A 27773-nucleotide genomic window follows, 5' to 3' on the forward strand; every position below is an offset into this window, starting at 1 on the left:
TTCAAAATATCTTCAAGTATGGTACTGTGGGCACCCACTTGGAACCCCAGGGTTGGTATGAAGATTATTTTAAGCTGAAGACATTCTGGATTCAACAGATGCAGAAAGAAGCCTTCCTGGAGCTTCCCTTATCTGATTGATAGCAGAAACTTCTGGGGAATGAGACTACCATAAATTCCATCTAAAGGGTGACTTTTACTCCCAAAAGTACATCAAGAGTAAACCTACCATAAACCCCCTCTACTGGGGAGTTTTATGGCCCTGATGACATGATGAAACTACCCTCATACGCATAGGCCAACATTACCACAAAGTTTCTTATCTGCTTTTGTCTTTCCTAAAGAAACCAATTTGTATTTCCCATAGAAGCCTTGCTTCCCCTCCCTTTCCCCTACTAAGTTAGGTAGATAAGCCCCAACTTTAAGCATTTAATGATGGAGTTCAGAACATGCTATCCCAAAATATGCAGCTCTGGTATATTGACCATTTTGAGTTAAAGGCACTTGAAAAACAGCAAAACAAAAACACTTTGACCTTCCTGCTTTTCATAAAGGCAGATGAAATTCCCACATGAAAGATGTCCTCCCTATACCAGAAGGAAAGTAATGTTGTTAATATCAAGGATGAGACGCTGAAAGCAAGAGAACTCTATACAAAACAGACTTGGTTAAAATAATTCTTAACTTCCTTTAGCCTCCCCACACAGTTTAGTCACTTTTCCACAATTGCCTCTTTGTTTAACCTAATATAGTCTTGTCATCTCTTTGGGTCATTCCTTATGAAGGATCCTGTGTCACATAAAACTTGTTATACTTAAATGCATGCTTTTCTTCCGTTGACCTTTCTTTTGTCAATCTAATTCTCAGACCCAGCCAAAAAGAACCCTAAGAGGGTAAAAAGTGATGAAATAAAATTTACGTTTTAAGGCGGGACAAGAAAATTTAAACATAAAACCCTGTGTCTTTTTGGGTCTCCCCTACCTCATTTCCAACTGTGCAGCGTGCATCTGCATTACACATTAACCAAGCCTCCTCAAAGATGTGAATGCCTCCTCCACTGTAAAAGATCATTTCTTCCCCCTATTTTATTTATTTTTGACTGCGTTGTGTCTTCACTGCTGTGCTGCTTTCTCTAGTTGTGGCAAGTGGGGGCTACTCTTCATTGCGGTGCACGGGCTTCTCATTGCGGTGGCTTCTCTTGTTGTGGAGCACGGGCTCTAGGCACACGGGCTTCAGTAGTTGTGGCATGCAGGCTCAGTAGTTGTGGCACGCAGGCTCTAGAGTGCAGGCTCAGTAGCTGTGGCGCACGGGCTTAGTTGCTCCATGGCACATGGGATCTTCACGGATCAGGGTTCAAACCCATGTTCCCTGCACTGGCAGGCGGATTCTTAACCACTGTGCCACCAGGGAAGCCCTAAATCTGATTATAATTTAATCTAATTATATATTTGTGTCTCAGGTAAGCTAAAAAAAAAAATCAATGTACGATAAAAGCTACACTCAAACTTCAAGTTTTAATGGACTTATTCTTCACAAATATTGCCTGGTTTCCTAGTTAGAATTCAGGGGAGAACATGTAACAGGCTTTCCATAATGCTTGAGCCCTGAAAATCATTTTTTTTGTTTCAATTCTGTGAACAAAGTTAAGCATTCATGGAGAATCTGGAAGTTAAAGAACGTAGCTTAAGAAGTATCCAGTATAGGAAAAGTTAAAAGAGACAGATTTTAAAGAAGAAAAGAGATAGAATGGAACAAATATTTGTTGAGCTTACTACTTCTGAGGCTTAGGTGCTGTATATCTAACTTATTGTTTCTCATTTTCCCAACCACCCTATGTTGCAGATATGGTTATTACCACCATTTAAAAATGGAGGAAAAGGAAATTCAGGGAGGTTAAGTAACTTGTACAAAGTCATAAATGTCAACTAAAAAAACCCAGTACTTAAATACCATTTTTAAAAGGCTTTACAACTGTATGTTCCTGTTTTAATTTCAACAGAATATTCAAGATATGTAATATTAGAAAAGATGTCCGTTCAACAATTTATTTTAAGAAGGTCAACTGAGAAGAGAATTCAGCAAGAAAAATAACTATAGTTCTTTTTTTTTTTTGGCTGCGTTGAGTCTTTGTTGCTGCACACGGGCTTTCTCTAGTTGCAGTGAGCAGGCTACTCCCTGTTGTAGTGCGCGGGCTTCTCATTGCGGTGGCTTCTCTTGTTGCGGAGCACGGGCTTGAGGTAAAAGGGCTTCAGCAGTTTTGGCTCGTGCGCTCTAGAGCGCAGGCTCAGTAGTTGTGGTGCACGGGCTTAGTTGCTGCGCAGCATGTGGGACCTTCCCGGACCAGGGCTCGAACCCATGTCCCCTGAATTGGCAGGTGGAGTTTAAACCACTGCGCTACCAGGGAAGTCCATGTAGTTCTCTTTAAGATATGATTACAAAAATATATTTAACAAGATAAATAATCTAAACAAATATATAAAAAGGATAAGTTTTGCTGGGCATTCCTTCAGAGTACTATATTAAGTCATCAAGCTCCAGAAGTAAAAGGGGGCTTAAAAAAAAAAAGCCCCAATAAAATAATAGAAAAGTTCTACTTTTTTTTACTTTTTTTTTTTAACTTCACTGAGCTACTTTTCTTGTTCGACTGAAACAAAAGGAGTTTTAAATTTCCATTTCATTTCTGACTCTGCAATCAAAATAGGTAATTGTGCACAAAAAACAAAATAGTTCCTTATAAACTAAAAGCTCACAGCGCTTCCCTGGTGGCTCAGTGGTTGAGAGTCCGCCTGCTGATGCAGGGGACACGGGTTCATGCCCTGGTCCGGGAAGATCCCACATGCCATGGAGCGGCTGGGCCCGTGAGCCATGGCCGCTGAGCCTGCGCGTCTGGAGTCTGTGCTCCACAACAGGAGAGACCACAACAGTGAGAGGCCCACGTACCACAAAAAAAAAACACCTAAAAGCTCACAAATGCTTATACAACTAAAGACTATATATTTGATGCACAGCTATTCAGCTTTTTTTTCTTTTTTTTCTGGCATAATCTAGAAAGATTAGTAAATATTTTAAGGGAAGTTCAATTCCATGTTATCACTACAGAATATACCATATCTGTCTTTGTAAAAATGCCTGTGGGCATAAACAACACAATTCTTCTCACATGTTCTTATAAAACAATAAAGCAAAAGACAAACAGCAAATCAAAGTCCCATAATCTGCTTTCAGAGAGTAGTACTGTCACAGCTAAAAAAACAAAACAAAAAAGGTTTACCCTCACAGTTTACTGAGTTTACTGCCTATATTAATAGGACTTACTATTTACATTGTCTTCATTAGCACAGTTTTATTATTCTAGGAGACTCTAAACCAAGAAAACAGAAGTTACATATAACTTTACTGTTCATTAATGAAAACCAAATCATTTCTTTAACAAAAGCATCAAAAACAGTTTACAACCCAAGATTCTCTGAACCTCTTTTCTCAAAAGTTCCTTTGCTATTTCCACCAATCCATCATTATTATATCACAAACCTTACCCAATCCTTAAATTAAGCCCCTGTATTGAAAGATCTAGGGACCTCCCTGGTGGTGCAATGGTTAAGAATCCACCTGCCAGGGACTTCCCTGGTGGTGCAGTGGTTAAGAATCTGCCTGCCAATGCAGGGGACACAGGTTTGATCCCTGGTCCAGGAAGATCCCACATGCCGCGGAACAACTAAGCCCGTGCACCACAACTACTGAGCCTGTGCTCTAGAGCCCGCGGGCCACAACTACTGAAGCCCACGCACCTACAGCCCATGCTCCGCAACAAGAGAAGCCACCGCAATGAGAAGCCCACAAACCGAAACTAAGAGTAGCCCCCCTTCGTCGCAACTAGAGAAAGCCTTCGCGCAGCAACGAAGACCCAACACAGACAAAAATAAATAAAATAAATACATAAATAAAGAATCCGCCTGCCAATGCGGGGGACACGGGTTCGAGCCCTGGTCCGGGAAGATCCCACATGCTGTGGAGCAACTAAGCCCGTGCACCACAACTACTGAGCCTGTGCTCTAGAGCCCGCGGGCCACAACTACTGAAGCCCACGCACCTACAGCCCATGCTCCGCAACAAGAGAAGCCACCGCAATGAGAAGCCCACAAACCGAAACTAAGAGTAGCCCCCCTTCGTCGCAACTAGAGAAAGCCTTCGCGCAGCAACGAAGACCCAACACAGACAAAAATAAATAAAATAAATACATAAATAAAGAATCCGCCTGCCAATGCGGGGGACACGGGTTCGAGCCCTGGTCCGGGAAGATCCCACATGCTGTGGAGCAACTAAGCCCGTGCACCACAACTACTGAGCCTGTGCTCTAGAGCCTGCGTGCCACAACTACTGAAGCCCACAAGCCACAACTACTGAAGCCCACGAGCCACAGCTACTGAAGGCCACGAGCCTAGAGTCCGTGCTCTGCAACAAAAGAAGCCACCACAATGAGAAGCCCACGCACCACAAAGAAGAGCAGCCCCTGCTTCGCTGCAACTAGAGAAAGCCCGTGCACAGCAACGAAGACTCAATGCAGCCAAAAATAAATAAATTACTTAATTTAAAAAAAAAGAAAGATCTACCTTACTTCAAAGTCTCAGTAAATCAGATCCTGCCCTTCTCCCTCTGAGACCATCATACTCTTGGAGGTAGGCAGCATTCTCTCCTACCAATGTAAGCAATAAACTCAGCTTTATCTTACTATCAGGTTATTCTGATAATATTTGGGGAGTCAGCTGAAATTTGGTACTCCCTAGCTTGGTGATTTAAGTCCAAATTAAATAGAAAATTTAACATCACTGTTTCAATTTCTAAATTGGATATCTGAACATTTCGTCTTTCAGAATCCAATTATTTAGCACTTTGCTTACTTGTGAACCTAAAAGTAAACCAAAAAGGGTTTAATAAGCAAATAGATTTCATTAAGTTCAAGCACAAAATAGCTATCAAGAAATCTGTACACTCTACTCACAAATTAGCCCCTCATCCCTCACTGAGCACATATTTGCTCTCACCTTACAGAAAATTCCTGCCTGTTAGGCCCGGTGCCTCTTAGTCAGCTGTCTCTCCCACCTCTCCTAGATTCCAAATCGGCTCCACTCTCTTCAGGTTGCCTGTATCCCCATCCCCACCTCACTTCCCATAATGATAGCATAGGACATTGCATCCTATTTCTTTCTAAAGTTACAATCCATCAACTTCCTCTAACATTCCTTATTACATAAAGAATTTATGTAACTTATTATCCCTCTTATCCTTTTAAGGCTCTCTAAAGAACAGAGAGTATTTTAAATATCATCTCCTCCCATCTCAAAGTATCTTACTCCTTTACCATATTCCTACCACTTGATTTTTCTAACCAATCCTCTCTACCAGGTCTTTATGCTCAGCCTACAAGTCTCTCCCATCTAAAAACAAAGACAAAAAAGCTACACCCTCCCAGAATCCTTTCTCTTCTACTAAAACTAGTTTCTAGAAGATAACACTTTACTTTTGTTGTCTCCATTTCCTTATCTCTCATTCTCTTATCTCCAGCCTGTACTGTCTTCAGCCCTGGGAATTAGAAGTGAAGTCATTAAAGACCAGATTGTCAGGACTTCCCTGGTGGTCCAATGTTAAAGAATCCACCTTCTAATGCAGGGGATGCGGGTCCAATCTCTGGTCAGGGAACTAAGCCTGCGCACTTCAACTAGAGAGAAGCCCACACACCACAACTAGAGAGAGAAAACCTGTACACCAAAACTCGAGAGAAGCCACATGAAGAGCCCATGCGCCACAACAAAAGATCTCACATGCCACAATGAAGATTGTGCATGCCACAACTAAGACCCAACGCAGCCAAAAATTTAAATAAATAAATTAAATAAATATTAAAAACAAGACAAAACCAAAGAAAAACAGATTGCCAATTACAACAGATACCTCTGCAGCATTTAACCATTCCTTCCTTCTAGACCTGGGCATCCAATATGGTAGCCACTAGATACATGTGCCTATTGAGCACTAACAATGTGACTGGTCCACATAGAGATGTTTAAGTATAAAATACGTGCTAGATTTTGAAAATAATTAGTATATAAAAAAGAATGTAGGACTTCCCTGGTGGCACAGTTGTTAAGAAACTGCCGCCAATGCAGTCGACACCAGTTCGATCCCTGATCCAGGAAGATCCCACATGCTGCAGAGCAACCAAGCCCATGCGCCACAACTACTGAGCCTGCACTCTAGAGCCCACGAGCCACAAGTACTGAGCCTGCACGTTCTGCAACAAGAGAAGCCACTGCAATGAGAAGCCCGCTCACGGCAACAAAGAGTAGCCCCCACCCGCTGCAACTAGAGAAAGCCCTTGTGCAGCAATGAAGACCCAACGCAGCCAAAAATTTTAAAAAAAAAATGTAAAGTACCTCACTAAATTTTTATATTGATTACATTTTAAAATATTTGGGGTATACTGAATAAGATGCATTATTAAAATTAATTTCACTTTTTACTTTTTTTAAATTAATTTATTTATTTTTGGCTGCAGTGGGTCTTCATTGCTACACACGGGCTTTCTCTAGCTGTGGTGAGCGGGGGCTACTCTTTGTTGCGGTGTGCGGGCTTCTCATTGCGATGGCTTCTCTTGTTGCAGAGCACAGGCTCTAGGCACGCAGGCTCGGTAGTTGTGGCTTGAGAGCTCTAGAGCGCAGGCTCAGTAGTTGTGGCACACAGGCTTAGTTGCTCCGCGGCATGTGGGATCTTCCCAGACCAGGGATCGAACCCATGTCTCCTGCATTGGCAGGCGGATTCTTAATCACTGCGCCACCAGAGAAGTCCCCACTTTTTACTTTTTAAACGTGGTTGCTAAAAAATTTTTAATTACATAAAACTTATAATGACATAAAATTACAGATGTGTCCCATGAGGTTTCCATTTCTATTTCTGTTTCCTCCTCTGATTTTCTAAGCCTCTGGTTCCCTTCCTCCTCTATTTCCTCCTTTCTTCAAAAGTTGAGAATCTCAACTTTATAGAGATTTCTCATTTCCCATAACAGTGAAACCAACTCAACGATGCTACAAGAGTAAACTTAATGAAATGCAAAATTTTTTTAACGGTTCCTTGGATTAAGTTCAAACTTCTCCAACAGAGCACACCAGGTGCCTGCCCCCTCAGGTCATATGACTCCTACCCTCCCACTCTTCAGCTCTGCCCAGTACACTCTAGTAAGCCAAACTCCTTCTTTCTCCCATACCTCTGTAGGTACCTCTGCCAGGAATATGTTTCCTCTCTTCTTACTGGAAGCAAAGCTTCCAGCCATATCATTTGATTGTTGTTTGGCTCCAGGTCTGGATCAAACAGGTAAAGCCCTACTGCGCAGGCTCGTAGTTGTGGCACACAGGCTTAGTTGCTCCGCGGCATGTGGGATCTTCCCAGACCAGGGATCGAACCCATGTCTCCTGCATTGGCAGGCGGATTCTTAATCACTGCGCCACCAGAGAAGTCCCCACTTTTTACTTTTTAAACGTGGTTGCTAAAAAATTTTTAATTACATAAAACTTATAATGACATAAAATTACAGATGTGTCCCATGAGGTTTCCATTTCTATTTCTGTTTCCTCCTCTGATTTTCTAAGCCTCTGGTTCCCTTCCTCCTCTATTTCCTCCTTTCTTCAAAAGTTGAGAATCTCAACTTTATAGAGATTTCTCATTTCCCATAACAGTGAAACCAACTCAACGATGCTACAAGAGTAAACTTAATGAAATGCAAAATTTTTTTAACGGTTCCTTGGATTAAGTTCAAACTTCTCCAACAGAGCACACCAGGTGCCTGCCCCCTCAGGTCATATGACTCCTACCCTCCCACTCTTCAGCTCTGCCCAGTACACTCTAGTAAGCCAAACTCCTTCTTTCTCCCATACCTCTGTAGGTACCTCTGCCAGGAATATGTTTCCTCTCTTCTTACTGGAAGCAAAGCTTCCAGCCATATCATTTGATTGTTGTTTGGCTCCAGGTCTGGATCAAACAGGTAAAGCCCTACTCTGCTAAAGAGAGCTAAAGTTCAGATATAGCTGAAATAAGAGACCCAAGTACTTAAGACTGTCAATTTAGGAACAAGAGTTATAAAGAACAGGTATTTCAAAATTCATTTTTCCCTTTAAAATACAAGTTCTGAAGAAGGATTCTAAGGATAAAACTTACCGGAAGTGCTGGATGTTTGGCACTATACATGCATGAGGGACTCTGACAATCTTAGGTATCCCCGTGGTGCCTGATGTATGAAGAACATAGGCCAAGCAATGCTTTAGCCTCACATCCATGTGCTCTTCTGACTTTTCTTCACTGCTGTTCTCAGAATTCACGCTCTTTGTCATTTTTTCTTTTTCATATGTCTCTCTTCTTATGCTATTATTTAGCATCAAGCTCACCTCAACATTTTTCCAGTGAAGTCTGAAGAGTACTAGGTCGTTATGTTCTACTGTAAACGTATCACAGTTCAATAATGTTTCACAGGAAGATCTGAATTTCTATGTTAAATGGGGAACCAAGTTTTACAACATTAATATGTTAAAACACATTCTCTTTTATATAGAATATTAAGTATTCATTTATTCATTCAACATAGCTTTTTTTTTTTTTTAACTACAACTGACTTTTGAACATGGGTTTGAATTGCGCAGGTCCACTTATATCCGAGGTTGGTTGAATCTGCAGATGCGGGTACCAAGGACAACTGTAAAGTTATAGGCGAATTTTCCAATGCGCAGAAGTCAGTGCCCCTAACCCCTGAGTTGTTCAAGGGTCAACTGTACTTGCTATATATCCAAGAATAAAAAGATAAATGAGAAATCTCCAAGAGTAAAGTGTGGTGCTTACTTTCAAACTCATCTTTAAAATAGAGACATAAAAACACACAACTGCAGTGCAATGTGGTGTGATAATGAAATATGCTTTAAATGTGAATGAGAACAGGGGATTTCCCTGGCGATCCAGTGGTTAAGACGCCATGCTTCCACTGCAGGGGGCACAGGTTCGATCCGTGGTCCGGGAACTAAGATCCCACATACCGTGGCACAGCCAAAATCAGGCAATCAAAAAAAAAAAAACATGAATGAGAACAGAGAAGGCTGAACTTAACTTGCCTGGAAGGTCAGAGATTGATTCTTCATATGTAATATTTGTGTGTTATAAGTAGCTATTCTCCAAATAAAGAGGGGTACTTTAAACAAACAAGTCAATACACAGTATCTGACCTGACAAAGCTGGTATTATGGAGAACAGTAAGCATTCCAATAAGCTGCAGAATTGGGGAAGATGGAGAAGATAAGTAGTGCTGTTGATAGGAGATGAGATGCTAATCCTTAATAACTGTATTCTCAACACCAAGGAGTTTAGACCTTAACCTGTGATGGGATCCAACTGAAAGTGGCAGTAGCACAGACTAGACTTTGCTTGTCAAGGAGAGACTGATATGCAAGACTCTGATAAATGAGAGCCTTTAATGAACCTTTCATAACAATTCAGATATGCTACATGGGCCTGAATGGTCTGTTGCAGCAGAAGTAGACAGAAAGGGTCTATGAAGAAAGAATCAATAGGACTTGATGACTTTCTGGATAGAGAGTGAGCTTGAGAAGATTGCTGAGTTTCTGGCTCAGTTACTTGGTAGATGGAAATAGATTAATACAGAAGTTTCCTTTGAGTATATCTTTTTAGGTTGATAAGCAGCAGCTTAATGAAGCATAACAAGTTTTCACAGTAAAGAAATCAATTTAAATGAGAGGAAAAGATCACAACCCAGGACCAGGAGTTTTCTGTTTGTGTTTGTGTTGTGGTTTTAGGTGTAAGGTGTGGTATATCCTGTAATGTAAAAAAAATTAAGGCCCACATATTCTTAAGACCTAGCTCAAAAACTATCCTCCTCCATTAAAACTGTCCTATCTCTACTGGGCTACGTATATTTCACTTAGGGCAATATCACACTATGCAGACCTTGGAAGTACTAACCTTTTCTCTCCAACTATATAAGCAACTGGGGGGCAAGAATCATATCTTAGACTGCTTTCACATACCAATGGCCTCCCAAACACACTGTCTCTAGTGCAGAGTTTCTCAATCTAAACACCACTGACATTCTGGAACAGTTAAATCTTTGTGGGGACTGTCTTATGCATTGTAGGGTTTTTAGCAGCAACCCTGGCCTCTACCCAATAGAAGCCAGTGGCACCCCCTTTCCATCATGACAATAAAAAATATCTCCAGACATTGCAGAATGTTTCCTGGCAGGTAAAATCATGGCCAGCTGAAAACCACTACTCTAGTGGATCATGGGCATACAGTAGATGCTCAATAAATACACTGATTGATCCTGTGTTAAGTGAAGGAAGAACACTTACACCATCATCAAAATCATGGAACAGGAAGCAAGGTACTTTCTGTGGGGTTTGCTGCTATGTACTCAACTCCTTCCTATATGCAGTTATGAAGAATCACTTGATATTGACAATTAATTCTCCCACCCACCCACCTTGTCTATACAACTTTCACCAAGGTTGTTAAAAAAAATGAATATCACATCCTCATTTTAGTCCTTCTAACTTATCAACAAATAACCAATGTGAGGAACAGAAGAGAAAACTGTGGCCAGACACTGATATATGTGTACTTAGAAAATATTTATTAACCAAATTAATATTTTATTGTCTCTTCCTGGAGGCCTTACTCTAATACCCATTATTCTCTAGGAAGTCCTCCATATAATATCTGAAGCTTTTGAATTGTCTTACTGCTATATATTACAGATACAGATGCACACACATATACACAAATAGGTAAAATTCATTTAAGTTACCCCCAATATAAAATGGTTCATATAGGTAATGGGTAATAATAGGCTAAATTGAATATAGTTTCTATAATATTTTCTCCATGGTAAAACAATATTTTATAAACAAGAAATGAAGAAATAATAATGAAACATGGGGTACCCTGCTTAACATATAATACCAATTCTTGCCCCTAAAGCAGTGTTTCTTGGCTAGATCTCTGGTTGGCAGTCACTTAAAAATAAAAAAATAATAATAAATTTAGCTTTCCAGAAAGGTCTGGTTTAAGTTCCAATCTCTTTTTCAAAATCTAAGCTTGGATATAGTTTTTTAATGTTGCTGACCACTGTAAGTTGCCATAAATACACCAAGATAAAAGTATCATGTATGATAAGAGTTTCCTACTATAAAAACAACTTTGGAAAGAGAAAGTAAATTCAAAACAATGCACAATACATTACTATGAGGCTAGAAGATATGTCCATGCCATTGAGCAGTGGTTCTCAGTGGAGCATGCGGGTGGAGGGTGCCTCCAGGAGACATTTGGCAATGTCTGAAGACAATTTTGGTTGTTGCAACTAGGGGGTGCTACTGGCAATTATTAGATGAGGCCATGGGGGTTACTAAACATCCTGTAATGTACAGGACACTCCTCACAACAAACACCCAACCCAAAATGCCAGTGCTGAGACCAAGAAATTTTGCTGAGTTAGTGAATTTAGAAATCAAGACAGGGGATGGGACCCCTTCAATTGAAAAGTAAATGTAACACATAAAAATACAAACAAACAACTGAGATACCCACACTTACATTAATTTGCTGTTTTTCAACAAGGATATACTTTAGATTACATTTTTTCATAAAATGAATTGATAATGCTGGTGGTGAATCTGGATCAATAGGTGCATAAGCAGCAGGGACTTGGAGAATTCTAAAGAAACAAAGTACAGAGTCAGCACAGAATATCTGTTGAAAATAATCTTACTTTAAGATATCAAATTTTTAGTTCTAAAAAATATTACCCTAAAATCCAAGAGGGTAAGTTTATCCCAGGATGGCAGTAGAGACCAATTTCCCGAATTCCTTGAAAGTCACAATGTAACAGCAGAAAAATTGATAATTCTGAAGCAGCATTAACCACAGTCTTGTAGGTGTAATAAACTGGAGGTTGGTTGTTACACTCATCAAAACATACAGCTATTTTATCCGAATAACGGGAGGCAGCCTGATGCACCAATTCCTGAAGAGTCATTTCACTGAAGTTTATCTGAACATCATTGGTAGCAGAGAGTTCTACCTATTTCCAGAAATGTTAGGGGGACAAGGAGTTTTAGGGAGTTTGCTGGGGGGTGGGAAGTAGAGAAAAAATTCTATACAATCACTCCTCACAAAAATAACTACATCAAAGACACACAGTTAAAGAATCTCTGAACTACCAACTGTCTATGGTAACTTTGCTGAGAACAATGAGGTTGAAATTTTGATACAAGCAACCTAACTCCCTGTCAGAGGTGGAAGAAAATTTGAGAGGGGAATGGTATATACATAGATGAGGATGAAACAAGCAGAAATGTAGAATTCTCTCAAAACAGAACACAAAGTAAAAAAGAAATGAATAATAATAAATAATTACCCAAAATAAAAGCAAATTTAAAGTACCACATGCTTAATTTTTTCATTTTTCTTCAGTTGTTACAGATTGATTAAAATAAAGTGGTTACAATCCTGTACGGTAACTTTGAAAAGACTAATACAAATAAAGTCTGCTTTTAGGAACTGAATTTAGGTGAAAGCAAAACCAACCTCTGATAGAAAGAAGAGAAAAAACCTTTACATCCATCCAGTTTTAGTCCTGTATATAAAAACTGTGCTTATTATAACCAGCAAGCCACTTTTATAATTGTTAAGAAGTAAGCTCTTCATACTCTAGTTTGATATTTATTTATTTGTTTTTTTTGTTTGGTTTGTTTGTTTGGCAGCTTGCAGCATCTTAGTTCCCCGACCAGAGATCCAACCCAGGGCCCCAACAGCGCCAAGTCCTAACCACTGGATCACCAGGAAATTCCCTCTAGTTTGATTTTTAAATTGTCAATAAGTTCATTTAAATTTAGACTCTAAATATAGTATTACGACTCAATAAAGTATTGTATCAATACAGTGTTCTCTGGGCTTCTCAATGCAGATTCTATAAAAAGAAAATCTGGGGCTTCCCTGGTGGTACAGTGGTTAAGAATCTGCCTGCCAATGCAGGGGACACAGGTTAGAGCCCTGGTCCGGGAAGATCCCACATGCCTCGGAGCAACTAAGCCCGTGCGCCACAACTACTGAGCCTGCGTTCTAGAGCCTGCGAGTCACAACTACTGAGCCCGTGCGCCACAACTACTGAAGCCTGCATGCCTAGAGCCTGTGCTCTGCAACGAGAAGCCACCGCAATGAGAAGCCCGAGCACCACATCGAAGAGTAGCCTCTGCTCACCGCAACTAGAGAAAGCCCGCGCGCAGCAACGAAAACCCAGCACAGCCAAAAATAAATAAATAAAATTTAAAAATTTTTTAAAGTTAAAAAAAAAGGAAAATCTGAAACAGTATTTCATCAAAGAAACTTTAGGGATGACTGAACAACAACAACAAAACTTCACAACTCCTAGTATTTCCTTGAAGGTAAAGGTGATTTTTGTTTTCCCGCTGTGAAATTTATTTTCTGGATTTCAAAGCAAATCAGATTTATCAAATAGTCTATTTTAATTATTCAAGTTTTTTATTTGTTTATATTTATTTGAACTCATTTCCCTACTGATTCATCCATGTCATTTAATCAATATCAATTACAGAAAATAAAACATTTCTAAAGAGAGCAAAATGAACCAATGACACCCATAAGGTTTGGAAATGCTATGATTTCTAAACACAAAATTTTAAAATATAAAATAACTTTAGTACTTACAGTCTTTTCTATAAATACTAGCTCTTTCTGTGATGCACAAGATAACATTTTTAAGCTTTCCTCATACACACAAATGACCATTAAGTAAATATAAGGGAAGCTTTTCATAACATGCACTAAAATTATGGGAATGAGCCCATTCTGCAATACGCAGTTAGTGCAGAAGGGGGCCTTCTGCTTCCCTCTCCCCAAATGAATAACAAATTGCCTATACTACAGAATGTATTATACTAAAGCATTTTAACAAAAAGTTATAGTCTACATGGAAAAAAAAAAGCATTGTTTTAATGCAAAAACACATCCAGCAGTTAATTTTCCACAGGAGGACAATCTAATTAATATACTATAATCTAAAATCCCTTGACATCAAAGTAAGGGGCAAGATTATAAAATGGATTAAATTCTTTTTTAAAAAGTCATTTTTTATGACAAATTACAAGATTCGCCACACATATCTATACAACAATTAAGATGTTTTTAAACTTTTAATTGCCAGTTTCCCAGTGGCTGCTATAGAGAATTAAGGCAAAATCTATTCTTTTTGTCTAAGGTTTTCATTTTCATTAACTGAATCATAAATACATTCGCTCCAATAGAGAATGATATAATAACTGGATGCCCAAACATTTCTGGGACCATATAAGAAGGAGGCGGGGGGGAAGCAAAATCTGATAAACAGATTATATATGTAATGGGATCATTAAGTTTTAAGATATTTGCTACTTTACATCTGTAGAGGCTGCCACTTTAGTCATCAGAAGTCTCAGGGGGCTCTTCCTAGGTTACTGGCTATTTTAAAGACATAAATAATCTAAAAACTTTATTTTCCCGTATCTACCGGCTTCTTAACTTTCACTAAGCAACTACGTTTAATAACAATGCACTTTATACCTTCCAACACATTTTTTCAATTGCTTTTCGAAACCACGCTAACAAGACAGGGTAGGCTTATTTCCATTCGAAATAAGGGGCAGAGGGTCTAAGGCAGGGTGAGGGGAGAGCACACGGGTCAAGTTCAACTTTTGCACCACTCCATCCCTCCAGACACCACTGATTGAACTCCGAGGCCAGGGGGTTGCCCGGAAGCTAAGCAAACCTGTGCGCAGTCAGCCGCATGTGTCTTCGTACTTCGCCTCCCTCACACGTGTCCCCAGTGGATACCGCCTACTGCCGAGACCCACTCAGAGGGCGTAGGGGTGAGGGGGTAGCGGGAGGTCCGAGCCCATCCGGACCTTCTCCCGACAATCCAACCCCAACACTTCTTCACACACAGCGAATAAACCAACACCTTAAAGCCGACCCACCGCGCAGCCCACCGGGCTCTCGGCTTCCTAGAAATCTTCCCCGTCGCCTTGCTGACGTCAGCACGAGCGACCCGGGGCAAGCAGCGTCCTGCTGTCCCGCCCCTTCCCGGGGCTGCGGAGCCAATGCGAGAGAAGTGTTGGCTGCTTTGCTGGGCGGTCTCGTTTCAGATCTCTGGCCGGTCTTGCTGGGTTTTGGACAGGGTTTGCAAGGACTTTGAAGTTGAGGCGGTTGGAGTCGTACCCTTTCATATTTGCCAAGAAATTCCGGGCAAAAAACTTTAATTCCAAGCAGCTGTCTCCTCGTTCACAAAGTGGGGATAAAGATATTACGTAGAGTTAACGTGAAGAGCGATGAAATCATTGTGAAATAAGAGTGACTGGACTTCATGCGTTGGACTTTTTTTATAACCTGCCCTACACTGTGGGGAACTGTTCAACAATAAAGCCTGCAAACGAAGTCCCTATCATAAGTAGGCTGACATTTTAATTGGAAGAGATGAATTTAAACGGTAACTAAGAAAAATTTAACTTTCAACAGGAACTATAAAGAAAACAGTTCTGAGGAGAGTTACTTAAGCTATACGCTGAATAAAATCTGTTTTTAAGGGAATTTTAGTTGGAGGCGTTTAAGTTAGTTATCTAAAATGTCAACAGCAGTAATAGTGATATTTTTTAAAGCTACTGTGCCGGTAGCAGAGAGGAAATTGAAACCGAGTCCTCCCTACTGAGTTTATGATTAATCTCTCCCTCCACAACTGCATTCCCTTTCTTGTCCCCTCTGACCTCAATCCTGTGTTAACTGAACACTAATCAAAGTCAGATGAGTAAGACTGCTGTTGTTGATAACATCGTTAATGTACTAAAATTGCTGTTGTAGATGTATGCATCATCATTAACATACAAACTCAGGATGTTTCTCCAAGGCAAGATGAGCTCACAGACCTGTATCACCTGGCCAGAATCATAAACTGGAGACAACCTGACTCACAAAACCATGATTAAGAAATGTAAGAAGACTGTGATTAACCCCAGTTTCTTTGTTCTTCCCCTTTAAAACGTCCCTAACTCAAAGACCAAGATGGAGTGGATCTGAGATCTATCTCCCACTTCCTTGCTTGGCACCCTGCAAATAAACCCGTACTTTGCTGCAAACACCTGCTGTCAGAGTTTGGCTTTCTGCACCCGGCACGCAGGATCCCTTGCTCAGTTACAAAGTGATCAGGGTTTTGGTTTTGTTTTGGCTAGGGGAAGGACTGAGGAGGCAGCTGGGCATCGATAAACGATACATGAAAAGGCATAGGATGCTTTCGTGTCCTTAGGCGTTGGTGGCAAGGAACTGTAGCAGTAATCTAGGCAAGAGATACCTCCACTTGCCCATGAGACTTTCACCAAGTTGTACTATGGGTCTTTTATTTGGGGAGGGGCCAATCAAAGGTGTCTCTTTGTTTCTGTATTTGGGAATGACACCATTATCCACCCAGTAAGACAGTAAAGAAACCCTAGATATCCACTCCCACCCAACTTCTTTTTTACCCTCCTGTATGCAATTAGATCCTACGTCCTCTACTCCCCAATCTCTAGACCAATGCCCAGCTGCCTATATCAGAATCGCTTTTGGTAATGTTAAACAACACAGATTCCAGATTCCTGGATCTCCATCCCAAGAGGTTCTGAATTCATTTTCTAGTGACGGAGGGGCCTGCAATCTGCATTCCTCCCCTGCCCCCCATCTGCATTCTTTAAATGATAACATTGTCACCTCCACTACTGCTATCTTAGTCCAGGTCTTCTTGGTCAGTGTTTCCCTAAAGCCCTTTGTCTTGCTTGGCTACAGTAGACTCTGAACTGCTGCCAGGATAATGCCTGTTTCATTATTGAAAATAACATTTTTCAATTCTGATATTAATGATAGCTTTTTTCAGTTTTTTTCCCCCCTTGCAGTCTCTATTTCTTCTGTCGGTTCTGGATTCTTTCATGTTAGAGGCTTCCACGGGTGTCTGGTAATAATCATTGATTATCTGATCATATTTAAAAGTGGGCATTTAAAAGCTGATTGGAAGCTCTGAATCCGTGGAGCAAGTTTTTTGAAAATCAAGTGAGAGAAAAGGGCTGCAGGGGTGGGAAGAGGGTCTCAGAATTCAGTATAAAAATTTTCACTTAATTCTATTCCAGGTGCCTGATGTCCTCCAATACAAAGACCCTGTTTTTACTCTCTCCCAAACAAAACGGCCTTCAGAGTTAAGCTTAAGGGTGATGGGAGGTAGCATAAGGGTATAACTCATTCCTAAGCGAATTTCCAATCCTTTTAGTTACCATCTTTACCCCTGCTTCCAAACGCCAGTTTCTCAGTTTTTCAGGGTGCTCTATGATGTAAATAGGATTGCTTATTAGCTTTGCTCACTGCTGGTTTAGTCTAGCTTTTCCAAATCAGCCGAGCCCTTTGCTTTTTTTAAAAAATAAATTAGTTTATTTATTTATTGGCCGCGCCATGCGGCATGCGGGATCTTAGTTCCCCAACCAGGGATTGAACCCCATGCCCCCTGCAGTAGAAGCGCAGAGTCCTAACCACTGGACCGCCCAGGAATTCCCTGAGCCCTTTGCTTTTGATTTTAAAATTTTGTTTCTGTTATCTCTTTCCCTCTATCCTTGAGAGTTTGTGACTCTAAAAATCCCTTCACTGTCATTTTCAGGGGGTCTAAGAGGGAGCAAAGACTATGTTCATTTTTACCTGGTAATCTAGAGTTATCATTCTAAAACATACACCAGAGCAGTAACAGCATTCTCCTGCTTGAGAAGCTTCAATGGCCTCTCATTGCGTGCATGACATTCAGACTCTAGCAAGGTAAACAAGATAGTTCCTTATCTTTCTAGCCTAATCCCTCACAGTTGGCTACTGCTTCCTCACCCCATGCTCCACATTCCCCACACCTGGTACTGTAAGAGCCAGCTATAATAAGACCCTAGTAAGTCTTCTGAGCCTACCAAACCCTTATCAAGTTTCCACACCTGTGCTTTGGCTGAGTCACAGGCTGAAAAACCCTTTCCCTCCCCACACCTGCTTGATCAACATTTATTCCTATTATGAAAACAGTTCTAACATCACCTCCTCAATGCCTTTCTTCAAGCCTTGTATGAGAATTTACCCATCCTCCTCCAACCCCCATCCCATAAACATAGCATACTGCTGGGAAGAGCAATTTGCTATGGGCCCCGAGTGTCCCTGCAAATTTTTGCTGGGTACGCAAAGAATGCAAGGTACTGACTGCTCTTTATCCAGGTCATTTTTCAGGGTTGTTGGGGGTGATCAATCTTCAGAGCTGAGATAAGGTCTTCCCCAAGCAGCAAGCTTTCTTCCACTTACTGTAAAAGGAATGAATCCCCCCAAACTTAGTATTCCTTTCCTGTAACGCAACCCACTGTGTGTGCAGACATCCATCTATGTCTATCTTAGTTACCCAAGGGGGACTTAGGAGGCATGGAGAATTGACAGACATGAAGCTCCGGCTACTGCTTTTGCCATGAGTAATGAAGTTCTCTTCGACCCAGGAATCTCATGTCCGCTACCACGAAACAGTAACAAACTGGCTTATTAGATTTTAAACAGGGTACAAGCCTTCCCAAATGGTGACTTACACTTCTCATAGAACCTGTAACAGCTGCACTATTTCCAAGTCTGCCTTCATTTAATCCCTTCTCGACAGCAGAGATTCATGTGTTTTGCACCTGTTTCCTGAACTATCTTTTTACTGTTCCCCATCTATTTACTACATCATTCCAATTCCCAACAAGTATCAGATGCCTGCCCCAGTACCTTGCTGGTCCTTTGCACATTTATTGGTACATTCTCATTTCACTGCTTCTCTTCAGCTACTTCCCAACTCAGCTCTCAGTTGTCAATGTCATTGTTTCTTTTGAAAATAAAAATTATTTCAAAAATAATTTTGAGGGACTTCCCTGGAGGTCCTGTGGTTAAGGCTCTGCGTTTCTACTGCAAGGGGCACGGGTTCGATCTTTGGTCGGGGAAGGTCCCGCATGCCACGCAGCGTGGCCAAAATAAATAAATTAAAAAAATAAATACGCTTAAAAAATATCTAAACAACAACAACAACAACAAAATTTGAAAACATTTGACCCTACCCCAAGACAAGGTTAGTTCCCTGTTATGTGCTCTGGTAGCACTGTAGCCCACGTCACAGTTGGGACAGCAGTGTGTGATTTACTCTAAGGGAGCTCAGCTGCCCATGGGTTCATTCAGGTTTGGTATTTTTGTCAGGTGATTGTGAAAGAACGGAGGGATGAGGGAAGTTAGGCTCTTTGCAAGAGTGAGCCCGTTCGAGTTCTCTAGAGGGAATTCCCTGGCGGTCCGGTGGTTAGGATTCTGCACTGCCACTGCAGAGGACATGGGTTCGATACCTGGTTGGGGAACTAAGATCTTGCATGCTGTGGCCAAAAAAAAAAAAAAAAAAAATTGATGTTGCAGTCTTGAAACAGGTTGGAGACTCTGGTAGCGTTTCTAGGGTGCAGTCTTGAGAATTCTGTCTTCTTCTGGAAACCTCAGTCTTTACTCTTAAGGCCTTCAACTGACTGGATGAGGCACACCCACATTACGGAGGGTAATCTGCTTTACTCACAGCCTACTAATTTACACGTTCATCCCAGGTAAAAAAAATACCTTCCGGGAGGGTGGGAGGGAGGGAGACGAAGAGGGAAGAGATATGGGAACATATGTATATGTATAACTGATTCACTTTGTTATAAAGCAGAAACTAACACACCATTGGAAAGCAATTATACCCCAATAAAGGTGTTAAAAAAAAAAAAAACCTTCCAGGCAACGTCTAGACTGGTGTTTGAACAACGTGGCACCAAAGCCTAGCCAAATTGAAACATAAAATTAACCATCACATCTAACATACCATCAGTGGAGCCAAACAAGCAATCTTCAATGATTGAGGTAGAGTGCAAGCACCCACTTGCGTCTCTGTTGTGTAATCATTTTCTGTTTGTCATAGTGCAGTGATAAATTCTGATTCGCTTTGTTATAAAACAGCAACTAACTCACCATTGTAAAGCAATTATACTCCAATAAAGATGTTAAAAAAAAAAGAAATTCTAAAAAGGTTAAAAGCATTGGTTCCTGCCATCCAACAAATTCTCAGCTACATGAGAAGACAATTTCTGCACACAAAAACATAAATTTACATGGCATTTTTTGCAGTTTTCTCTAAAATGTCTGAGTGAGCAGTTTTCTTCTGAGAGGGCTGGATTTTCTTTTTGACCTCTTTATGAAACATGAAGGCAATTTTCCTTAGAGGAGTTGACTACACCCCACTTGAAACCCTAAGAAAGGCATCAGAAACTCAAGTGAGTTAATCATATTAATATGATGAACTTAAGTCTACCTGTCAGAGCAAACTTTGCTAGATTCCAGGGAAGAAATAGAGATAATATCTAAAGTTGGTACAGTAAGAAGTAAATAGTATGAGCTAATTGTTTAAGACATAGAGATTAACAACAGAAAAAATATTTAGATGTGGATGCACTACAGAGGACTGGAGAGGGCAGTGACCTCTTTATTTTCTTCATTTTTAACTATATCCATCTATTATTTTGATAGTCTTTTTTTAGAGGTAGGACCCTGGTATCTTTATTTTTAAACAGACTGTTTTTTAAAGTAGTTTTAGGTTCACAGCAAAATTGAGCAGAAGGTACAGAGTTCCCATATGCCCCCTACCCCCGCATAAAATAATCTCCCCTGTTATTAATATCCCCCCCGGAAGTAGTCCATTTGTTACAGGTGATCATTACACTGACACATCATTATCACCCAAAATTTATAGTTTACATTAGGGTTCATTCTTGGTGTCATACATTCTACAGATTTGGACAAATATATAATGACATGTATCCACCATCACAGTAACATACAAGATAGTTTCACTATCCTAAAAATCCCCTGTGCTTCACCTATTCATCCCTCTCTCCCCACCGCGGAGGCTCCGCGGCATGTGGGATCTTCCCGGACCGGGGCACAAACCCGTGTCCCCTGCATCGGCAGGCGGACTCTCAACCACTGCGCCACCAGGGAAGCCCACCACTGATCTTTTTTATTCTCTCCATAGTTTTGCCTTTTCCAGAATGTCATATAGTTGGAATCATACAGTATGTACTCTTTTCAGATAGGCTTCTTTCACTTAGTAATATCCATTTAAGTTCCCTCCACATCTTTTCATGCCTTGACAGCTCATTTCTTCTCAGACTGAATAATATTCCATTGTCTGGATGTACCGCAGTTTATTCATGTACCTGCTTTATTTTTATTTTTAAAAGTACTCCTCCCCAACACACCTTCCCTATTCTTGCTAGTGTCTCCACAGAACTTGGCACTAATATAGCACTTACTTAGCACTGCATTTCTATTTACTTTATTTGTCCCTCCTACTCAGCCAGCAGTTTTTCCTGGTTCATAAGAGATGGTCTATTTACTGAAATGCCTGAACCAGAGAAATAAGATATGACTAGCTAGTGCCAAGAATGGATCCTGGATGTGACTGTCACTGTGCTGTTCACTATAATGCGGTACCTGAAAGTCACTATTTAGAAAAAGTACACACACATATTTAAATGTACTCATTATATATATTTGTCACCAACGCATCACAAGGAAGTCACAAAAAGTAGGGTTAGTTTAGTTCACAATATAGATCCTGTGAAAACACATTTCTCATTTGCTCTGCAGTTTACAATACCTATAAAAATTTAAAGCAGTTAAACAACATTTGAGATTACACTGGTATAAAATTGTAATTCACACTTCAGAAACTTGTGAAATAAAAGGCCATGATGGAGAAAGAGTAAGAAATTTGTAGAATTACCAAACTGTCACAGTACCATTTTCCTTTATAAAAGCATCTCAATAAAACAAAATAAAAACTATGGAAAACACAAAAGTCATATCAGAGATTTTGGTTTAGTACTTTCCCTGAGTCTCTTGTTTTTAAAAAAATCAAAGTAAGGCTGGTTCAAAACTGACCCATAAGGTCTTGCCTCCTCCATATGCTGCCATGAGGAATACATTTAAGGCAAGAGGCTATACACACAAATGGTCCCAGGGCTTTATTCAGATGCCAGTTTGCTTGTGGTACCACCACAAGGTTATCTGACCCACTGCTGCCCGCTGCACATGGGCTTAAAGAGCTGTCAACGTTTTCTCTTGGCCTGCCATGATACAACACATGAGACTAAATACCAAATGAAGACAAAAGATTATGGTTATTAATAAATATTACAATTCTAGGTGGATTTGGACACTATGTACACCAAATCATGGTAATAACACAGAAACAAACACTTTTATGTTTTAAAAATCTTACTTAAACAAGGGTTGAGGGCAAGTCATTTTAAAGTTTTAAATCTCAGATGTTAAAAAACAAACAAACAAAAACCTTAAAAAAATCTAATTCATTAGATCCCAATAAAACAAAGTAGAAAAAGTGATAACATTGATGCTCGGAATTAGATGAGCATGCTAACTGAAAAAAGTTGTTGTCTCCTTGTTCCATAAAATTGGCCCCTACAATGTTTCTACTTGATCATCTCATTGCATACACAGTATATTTGCAAGTGATCAAGCACTTCATTAAAAAAGCATACAATCAAATTAAGGATGAAAGGTTTGTTAGAATCTAAAAAATTATTTTTTACTTCAAATGTACCAGGTTACTTGCTGGGCTTCTACTATAAGGGCACTAAGTAGTATGGATCATACTTTCTAGTCAAATGTAGGAAAATATTTTGCACAGCCATGTTTTTACAGTCATTCTCAGAGCATCTCAAAGATAGGTTGCAAATTGCTGCTGTATGTCTCCCTCTTGAAATCTCAATTGCAGACCAACTGCCAACATTTCAAAAGCTAATAATCATGCACTGTCTTAAAACTGAGGGGTGGAATGATGGCTCTAACCACCAAAATAACTGCTGCAAGTTATTTAATTTAGTAATATAAGCACCTCATTGCACAGGTGGGGAAAGTGAGGCACAAAAAGGTGTTTCTTCTGTATTTTGTTTTTTTTTAAAGAGAACTCTTGATGCTAGGTAACTTTGGGGTATAATGGATTCAAGGTTTGCATGAAATGTTATACTTAACTCACATGTCCTGTTTGCATCACAACACCTTAGTCTATCCTCTTGCAAACTCTTTAAAGCATGGACCTGGCAAATGCCACTGACCACCTGCCTTCTCTGACCAGGTGAAAAAGGCTAGCCAATGCTTGAGCGAAAAAAAAGAATACCACATATTGTTGTATTATATGTAATTAGCAAGGTTCAATTATGAAAATATTCCATAACTGAATTTCCATAACTCTCAAACATTCCACAAAATTCTCTAAGAACCTGTGGGAGAGTAGAGTACCTGGCAATCCTCTCTTAAACAGAAATTTACTGATTCGTTGCATTACTGTTGATGATCTGAAGTTAAATGTATACGATATCTAAAAATAAAAGTACTAAACTACTAAATAAAACTGAAAGGATCATCCAAGTTCCTAGATAATACCAAAATATTTATCTAGGATTACTAAAGAAATCATAGCACTTTGGTACCCTTTTCAGAAAAAAATCTCAAAACTTATAACACAAGCATGTGGCATTTCACACTGTACCGAGTAACAGTAAATGGAGGTGTAACCACTATAACTTCTCCACTAACTTTTTGTTTTGAAACATCGTGTCTGCTCCTAGAAGCTACCATTCCAGTTCCACAGGGTATTTTCCAGTCAGACAAGCTGTACAATGATCATTCTTTTCAAAACATTCCAGACCATTCCCATTTTCTTGAACCATAACATCTTCCTTTGTACAATGACCATTCTTTTCAAAACATTCCAGACCATTCCCATTTTCTTGAACCATAATATCTTGCCTTTTCACTTTCTGTTTTTTAAATGTTATCCCTTCTTGTACAGATGAAACCAGTCCTTCTACTGATAGATACACAACACTGTTTGCTCCTACGGGGGAAAGACAGGGAAAAAGGTCATGAGACTTCCTTTGGAAAGGAAGAATTACCTTAACAGAGAATAGTTACAAACAGAAAAACATAAGCCAAAATAAAAATTTCTCCTTTAGCCCCTGTCTCTCTCTTTTTTTTTTTTTTAAATTTTTTAAAATTTATTTATTGGCTGCGTGGCTTGTGGGATCTTAGTTCCCTGACCAGGGACTGAACCCAGGCCCTCGGCAGTGAGAGCTGGAGTCCTAACCACTGGACCACCAGGGAATTTTCTCCATTAGCCTCTCTTAAAAAAAAAAGGCGGGGCGGGGTGGGGGGCGGTGGTGGTGGTGGTGGCGGCTGGAGAATCAGTAAAACTCAGGGCCTTTATTATTATTTTTTTATTTTAAATTGGAATTTAAGGGATAATTTAAAATAGCAGTGGAGGATTTAAGTCTAGAATGGCTTCAGAAGGCTTTAGGAGTCATTTTCTTGAATAACAGATCTTGAAGTCAGGAAGATCTGGGTTCAAATTTAAGCTCAAGGTCACTTACTTTTCCTAAGACTTTTTTTTTCAGCTATCAGATAAGGGAAATATTGCCTAATTGTAGCAGTTTTGTGATGTTATTATGATAATATAGATATGTTCCTGGCAAAGAGTGAGTGCTCACAATGTATCAGTTGGGTGACATTCAAAGTATTTAACTGGAGGGCTTCCCTGGTGGCGCAGTGGTTGGGAGTCCGCCTGCCGATGCTGGGGACACGGGTTCGTGCCCCAGTCCGCGAAGATCCCACACGCCGCGGAGCGGCTGGGCCCGTGAGCCATGGTCGCTGAGCCTGCGCGTCCGGCCTGTGCTCCGCAGCGGGAGAGGCCACAACAGTGAGAGGCCCATGTACCAAACAAACAAACAAAAATTTAACTGGGGACTTCCCTGGTGGCACAGTGGTTAAGAATCCGCCTGCCAATGCAGGGGACACGGGTTCAAGCCCTGGTCCGGGAAGATCCCACATGCCATGGAGCAACTAAGCTCGTGCGCCACAACTACTGAAGCCCGTGCGCCTAGAGCCCGTGCTCTGCAACAAGAGAAGCCACCGCAATGAGAAGCCCACGCACCGCAACGAAGAGTAGCCCCTGCTTGCCTCAGCTAAAGAAAAGCCCGCACACAGCAACGAAGACCCAACGCAGCCAAAAATAAAATATAAATAAATAAATAAATTTACAAAAAAAAAATTTGACTGATAAGGTACAGGCATGACCAGTCAAGAGAAACAACAGCTGTAAACAATCAGTGTGGAGGTACCATACATGGGTGAACATGTATGTGATATTTATGGTTTATACCTCACCTGAATTTGAAAGGCAAATGTCTTATCAAGGATAACCTCCATCTCCAAGACTTTTGACCTCATTATTAAAGATAAGCCTATATAAGCTTTTCACCTTTTGATTTGTACTCACATCCAAATTATTCTATTAGAATCTGTGGTGAAATTACTTTTGTTTTTCTTCTGATCTGACCTTTGGGAGGCTTTAACTGATTAGCAGTTTTCTCTACTCGGAAAGCCTTTCTTTCTTCTTCTCTGATCTCACCTTAGCCTAGCTCTCCATCACAGCACTCACTATGGTGTCCACACACATCAGGCTCTTTCACTATTCATCTGCTCAACAGATACAACATTTTCTTTCAATAAATACTGAACACTATTTTTTATTAAAAGTGTAAAGATTGACAAGCTTGGATTTTCTGTTAATAAATGAATAAAGATAAAAGTTTATAGAAATTGTAATACCTACCTAGATGATCTGAGATATGCTCAAATTCTGGTTTATTGGCAATAAGCTCTTCTTTTGTTGGTATGTTTATTCCCATGAAGCATGGATATCTAATTGGTGGTGAAGCTACTCGAATGTGTACCTTGGAAAGAAATCATTTCACACATTCATTAGTTTGACATTCACTGTAAGAACAATTATGCAAAATTCTGTCATTGATAAATACAACATAAAATTGTTTTACATACTTTAACAACATACGGGTAATAAAGCATACTAAAAAATTTCTTTCACTATAATAGGTGGAAAAGAATCCTAGAAAATCATGTGATATACATAGAGAACTCCAGTGTTCAGTCAGAACTACTTTTAGAATTAATTCATTACCAAGAATCCTACTTGAGCAGCCCTGTCCTAGACTCTGAAGTGTCCTGAATAAGAATTTCAAAATGTTAGCCACTTGTAAAGGGTTCTTTTTACAGAGATACCCATTGTTTCCTTCTGTCACCTACTAACAAGGACATTTCTTTCTTCTGATCTGTCATTTTTCATTTATTATATTCCTAGGACCACCTTCATTTTTTTCCCTCTAACACTTGAATGGCACTTTTGCATACCTCTTATTTTACCTTTTTAAAAAGAAAAATAACATCTATCAGGATATAATAAAAACCTTACTACTACTACAAAGAGCTATGTTTGTCTATTTTTTTATCTATCATTATTTTCTGCCTTTTGTCAGGAACATTTACACAGCTGTAATCAGTGTCCACATTTACTTTTTACCTTTCTTGTAACAGCAAAGATTTTCCCATGTTTTGCAGTCTTCATAATTATAGTTTTTAATGGTTGCATTGTATTTCATCATACTGATGTATCAATTTACTAAATTATTTCCTGCTGGTAGATATATGAGCTATTTCCAGTTCTTCTGTTTGTTTATTTGTGTCTATTCTTTTTTACTATTGTAATGCTTTCTAAATAGACTGTCATACTGCTTTCTACACCATTTTCTCCACAATAGATTTTATTTCTAAATCTGATCAACTATTAGCTGTAAATGACATCTCACTTCAGTAATTCGAATTACTGAACTATTTAGTTAGAATAAGCTTTGAGATTTGAAAATATAACCTAATGTGTCAAATTTATTACACTAGGATTGCTTCCATATCTTCACAAAGAAAAAGTAATCAATACTCTACAAATTTAAAAGTATTCTATTTTGTGGTTTGTTAGTTATAAAATTAGGTTTATAAAACTTTTAACATAAAATTTTCATGACTATCATATTGTAATTATTGGTGTTTTAGGATAGGTGTTTTAATATTACTTACCTCTTTTGCACCAGATTCTTTGAGCAATTTGATTATGGGTGAAATGGTATTGCCTCTCACAATTGAATCATCTACAAGAACAATTCTTTTGCCTTTAAAGTTCTCCGACAATACTCCAAATTTTTTCGCAACACCAAGTTGTCTTAACCTCATGTTTGGCTGAATGAATGTTCTTCCTACATACCGGTTTTTACATAGCACCTCCACATACGGAAGCTCACACTGACAGAGAAGGAATAAAAGTACAATGAACAGCACATATACAGAGAACTCTAGGGTTCTGTTTTCTCTAGGTCATGCTTCCGTTATAACATCTACGTAAAAAATTTTAAATGTGGTTGTTATTCTGAGCTCTCCATCATCAGATTATAATTTTCCTTCACTATTTAAACTGTAGGGAAGAAAAGGCAAAAAGAAAAATTATTGAAAGTCCTCTACTTAGTAGGAAAAACAACTCATTTTGCTAGAATTTGTAATGCTTCTTTCTTAAACACATATTATTTCTCTATCTTGGAAAAGAACACCAAGAATGTGAACACATGACAAAGAATAAATCACTGTCAGAAAAATTCACATATTTAAAAATTGTCAGCAGGA

The 27773-nt window shown here is 39.6% G+C and overlaps 2 protein-coding genes across 4 annotated transcripts in view; both read right to left on the reverse strand.

Annotated features, from left to right (window-relative positions):
* The window catches only part of AASDH (aminoadipate-semialdehyde dehydrogenase), a 35363-nt gene extending 20688 nt beyond the window's left edge, over nt 1–14675 (reverse strand). The window contains exons 1-4 of one of the 3 annotated variants that reach the window (XM_007471265.1): nt 14664–14675; nt 11852–12126; nt 11640–11760; nt 8205–8530 (exon numbers count right to left, since the gene is read on the reverse strand). In XM_007471265.1, the coding sequence (XP_007471327.1) occupies nt 8205–8530; nt 11640–11760; nt 11852–12126; nt 14664–14675 (734 nt within the window). Of the gene's footprint in view, nt 1–8204; nt 8531–11639; nt 11761–11851; nt 12127–14663 lie in introns of those variants that run through there. The other 2 variants (XM_007471266.1, XM_007471267.1) reach the window with 2 other exon arrangements.
* Nucleotides 14676–23732: 9057 nt separating this feature from the next.
* The window catches only part of PPAT (phosphoribosyl pyrophosphate amidotransferase), a 36199-nt gene continuing 32158 nt past the window's right edge, over nt 23733–27773 (reverse strand). Inside the window, exons 9-11 of the mRNA XM_007471268.1 lie at nt 27177–27398; nt 25861–25981; nt 23733–24087 (exon numbers count right to left, since the gene is read on the reverse strand). Of these exons, the coding sequence (XP_007471330.1) occupies nt 23822–24087; nt 25861–25981; nt 27177–27398 (609 nt within the window). The 3' untranslated portion in view covers nt 23733–23821. The remainder of the gene's footprint in view (nt 24088–25860; nt 25982–27176; nt 27399–27773) is intronic.

This window comes from Lipotes vexillifer, unplaced genomic scaffold, assembly GCF_000442215.2.
Source record: "Lipotes vexillifer unplaced genomic scaffold, Lipotes_vexillifer_v1.1 scaffold1191, whole genome shotgun sequence".
NCBI classification, from domain to species: Eukaryota; Metazoa; Chordata; class Mammalia; order Artiodactyla; family Lipotidae; genus Lipotes; species Lipotes vexillifer.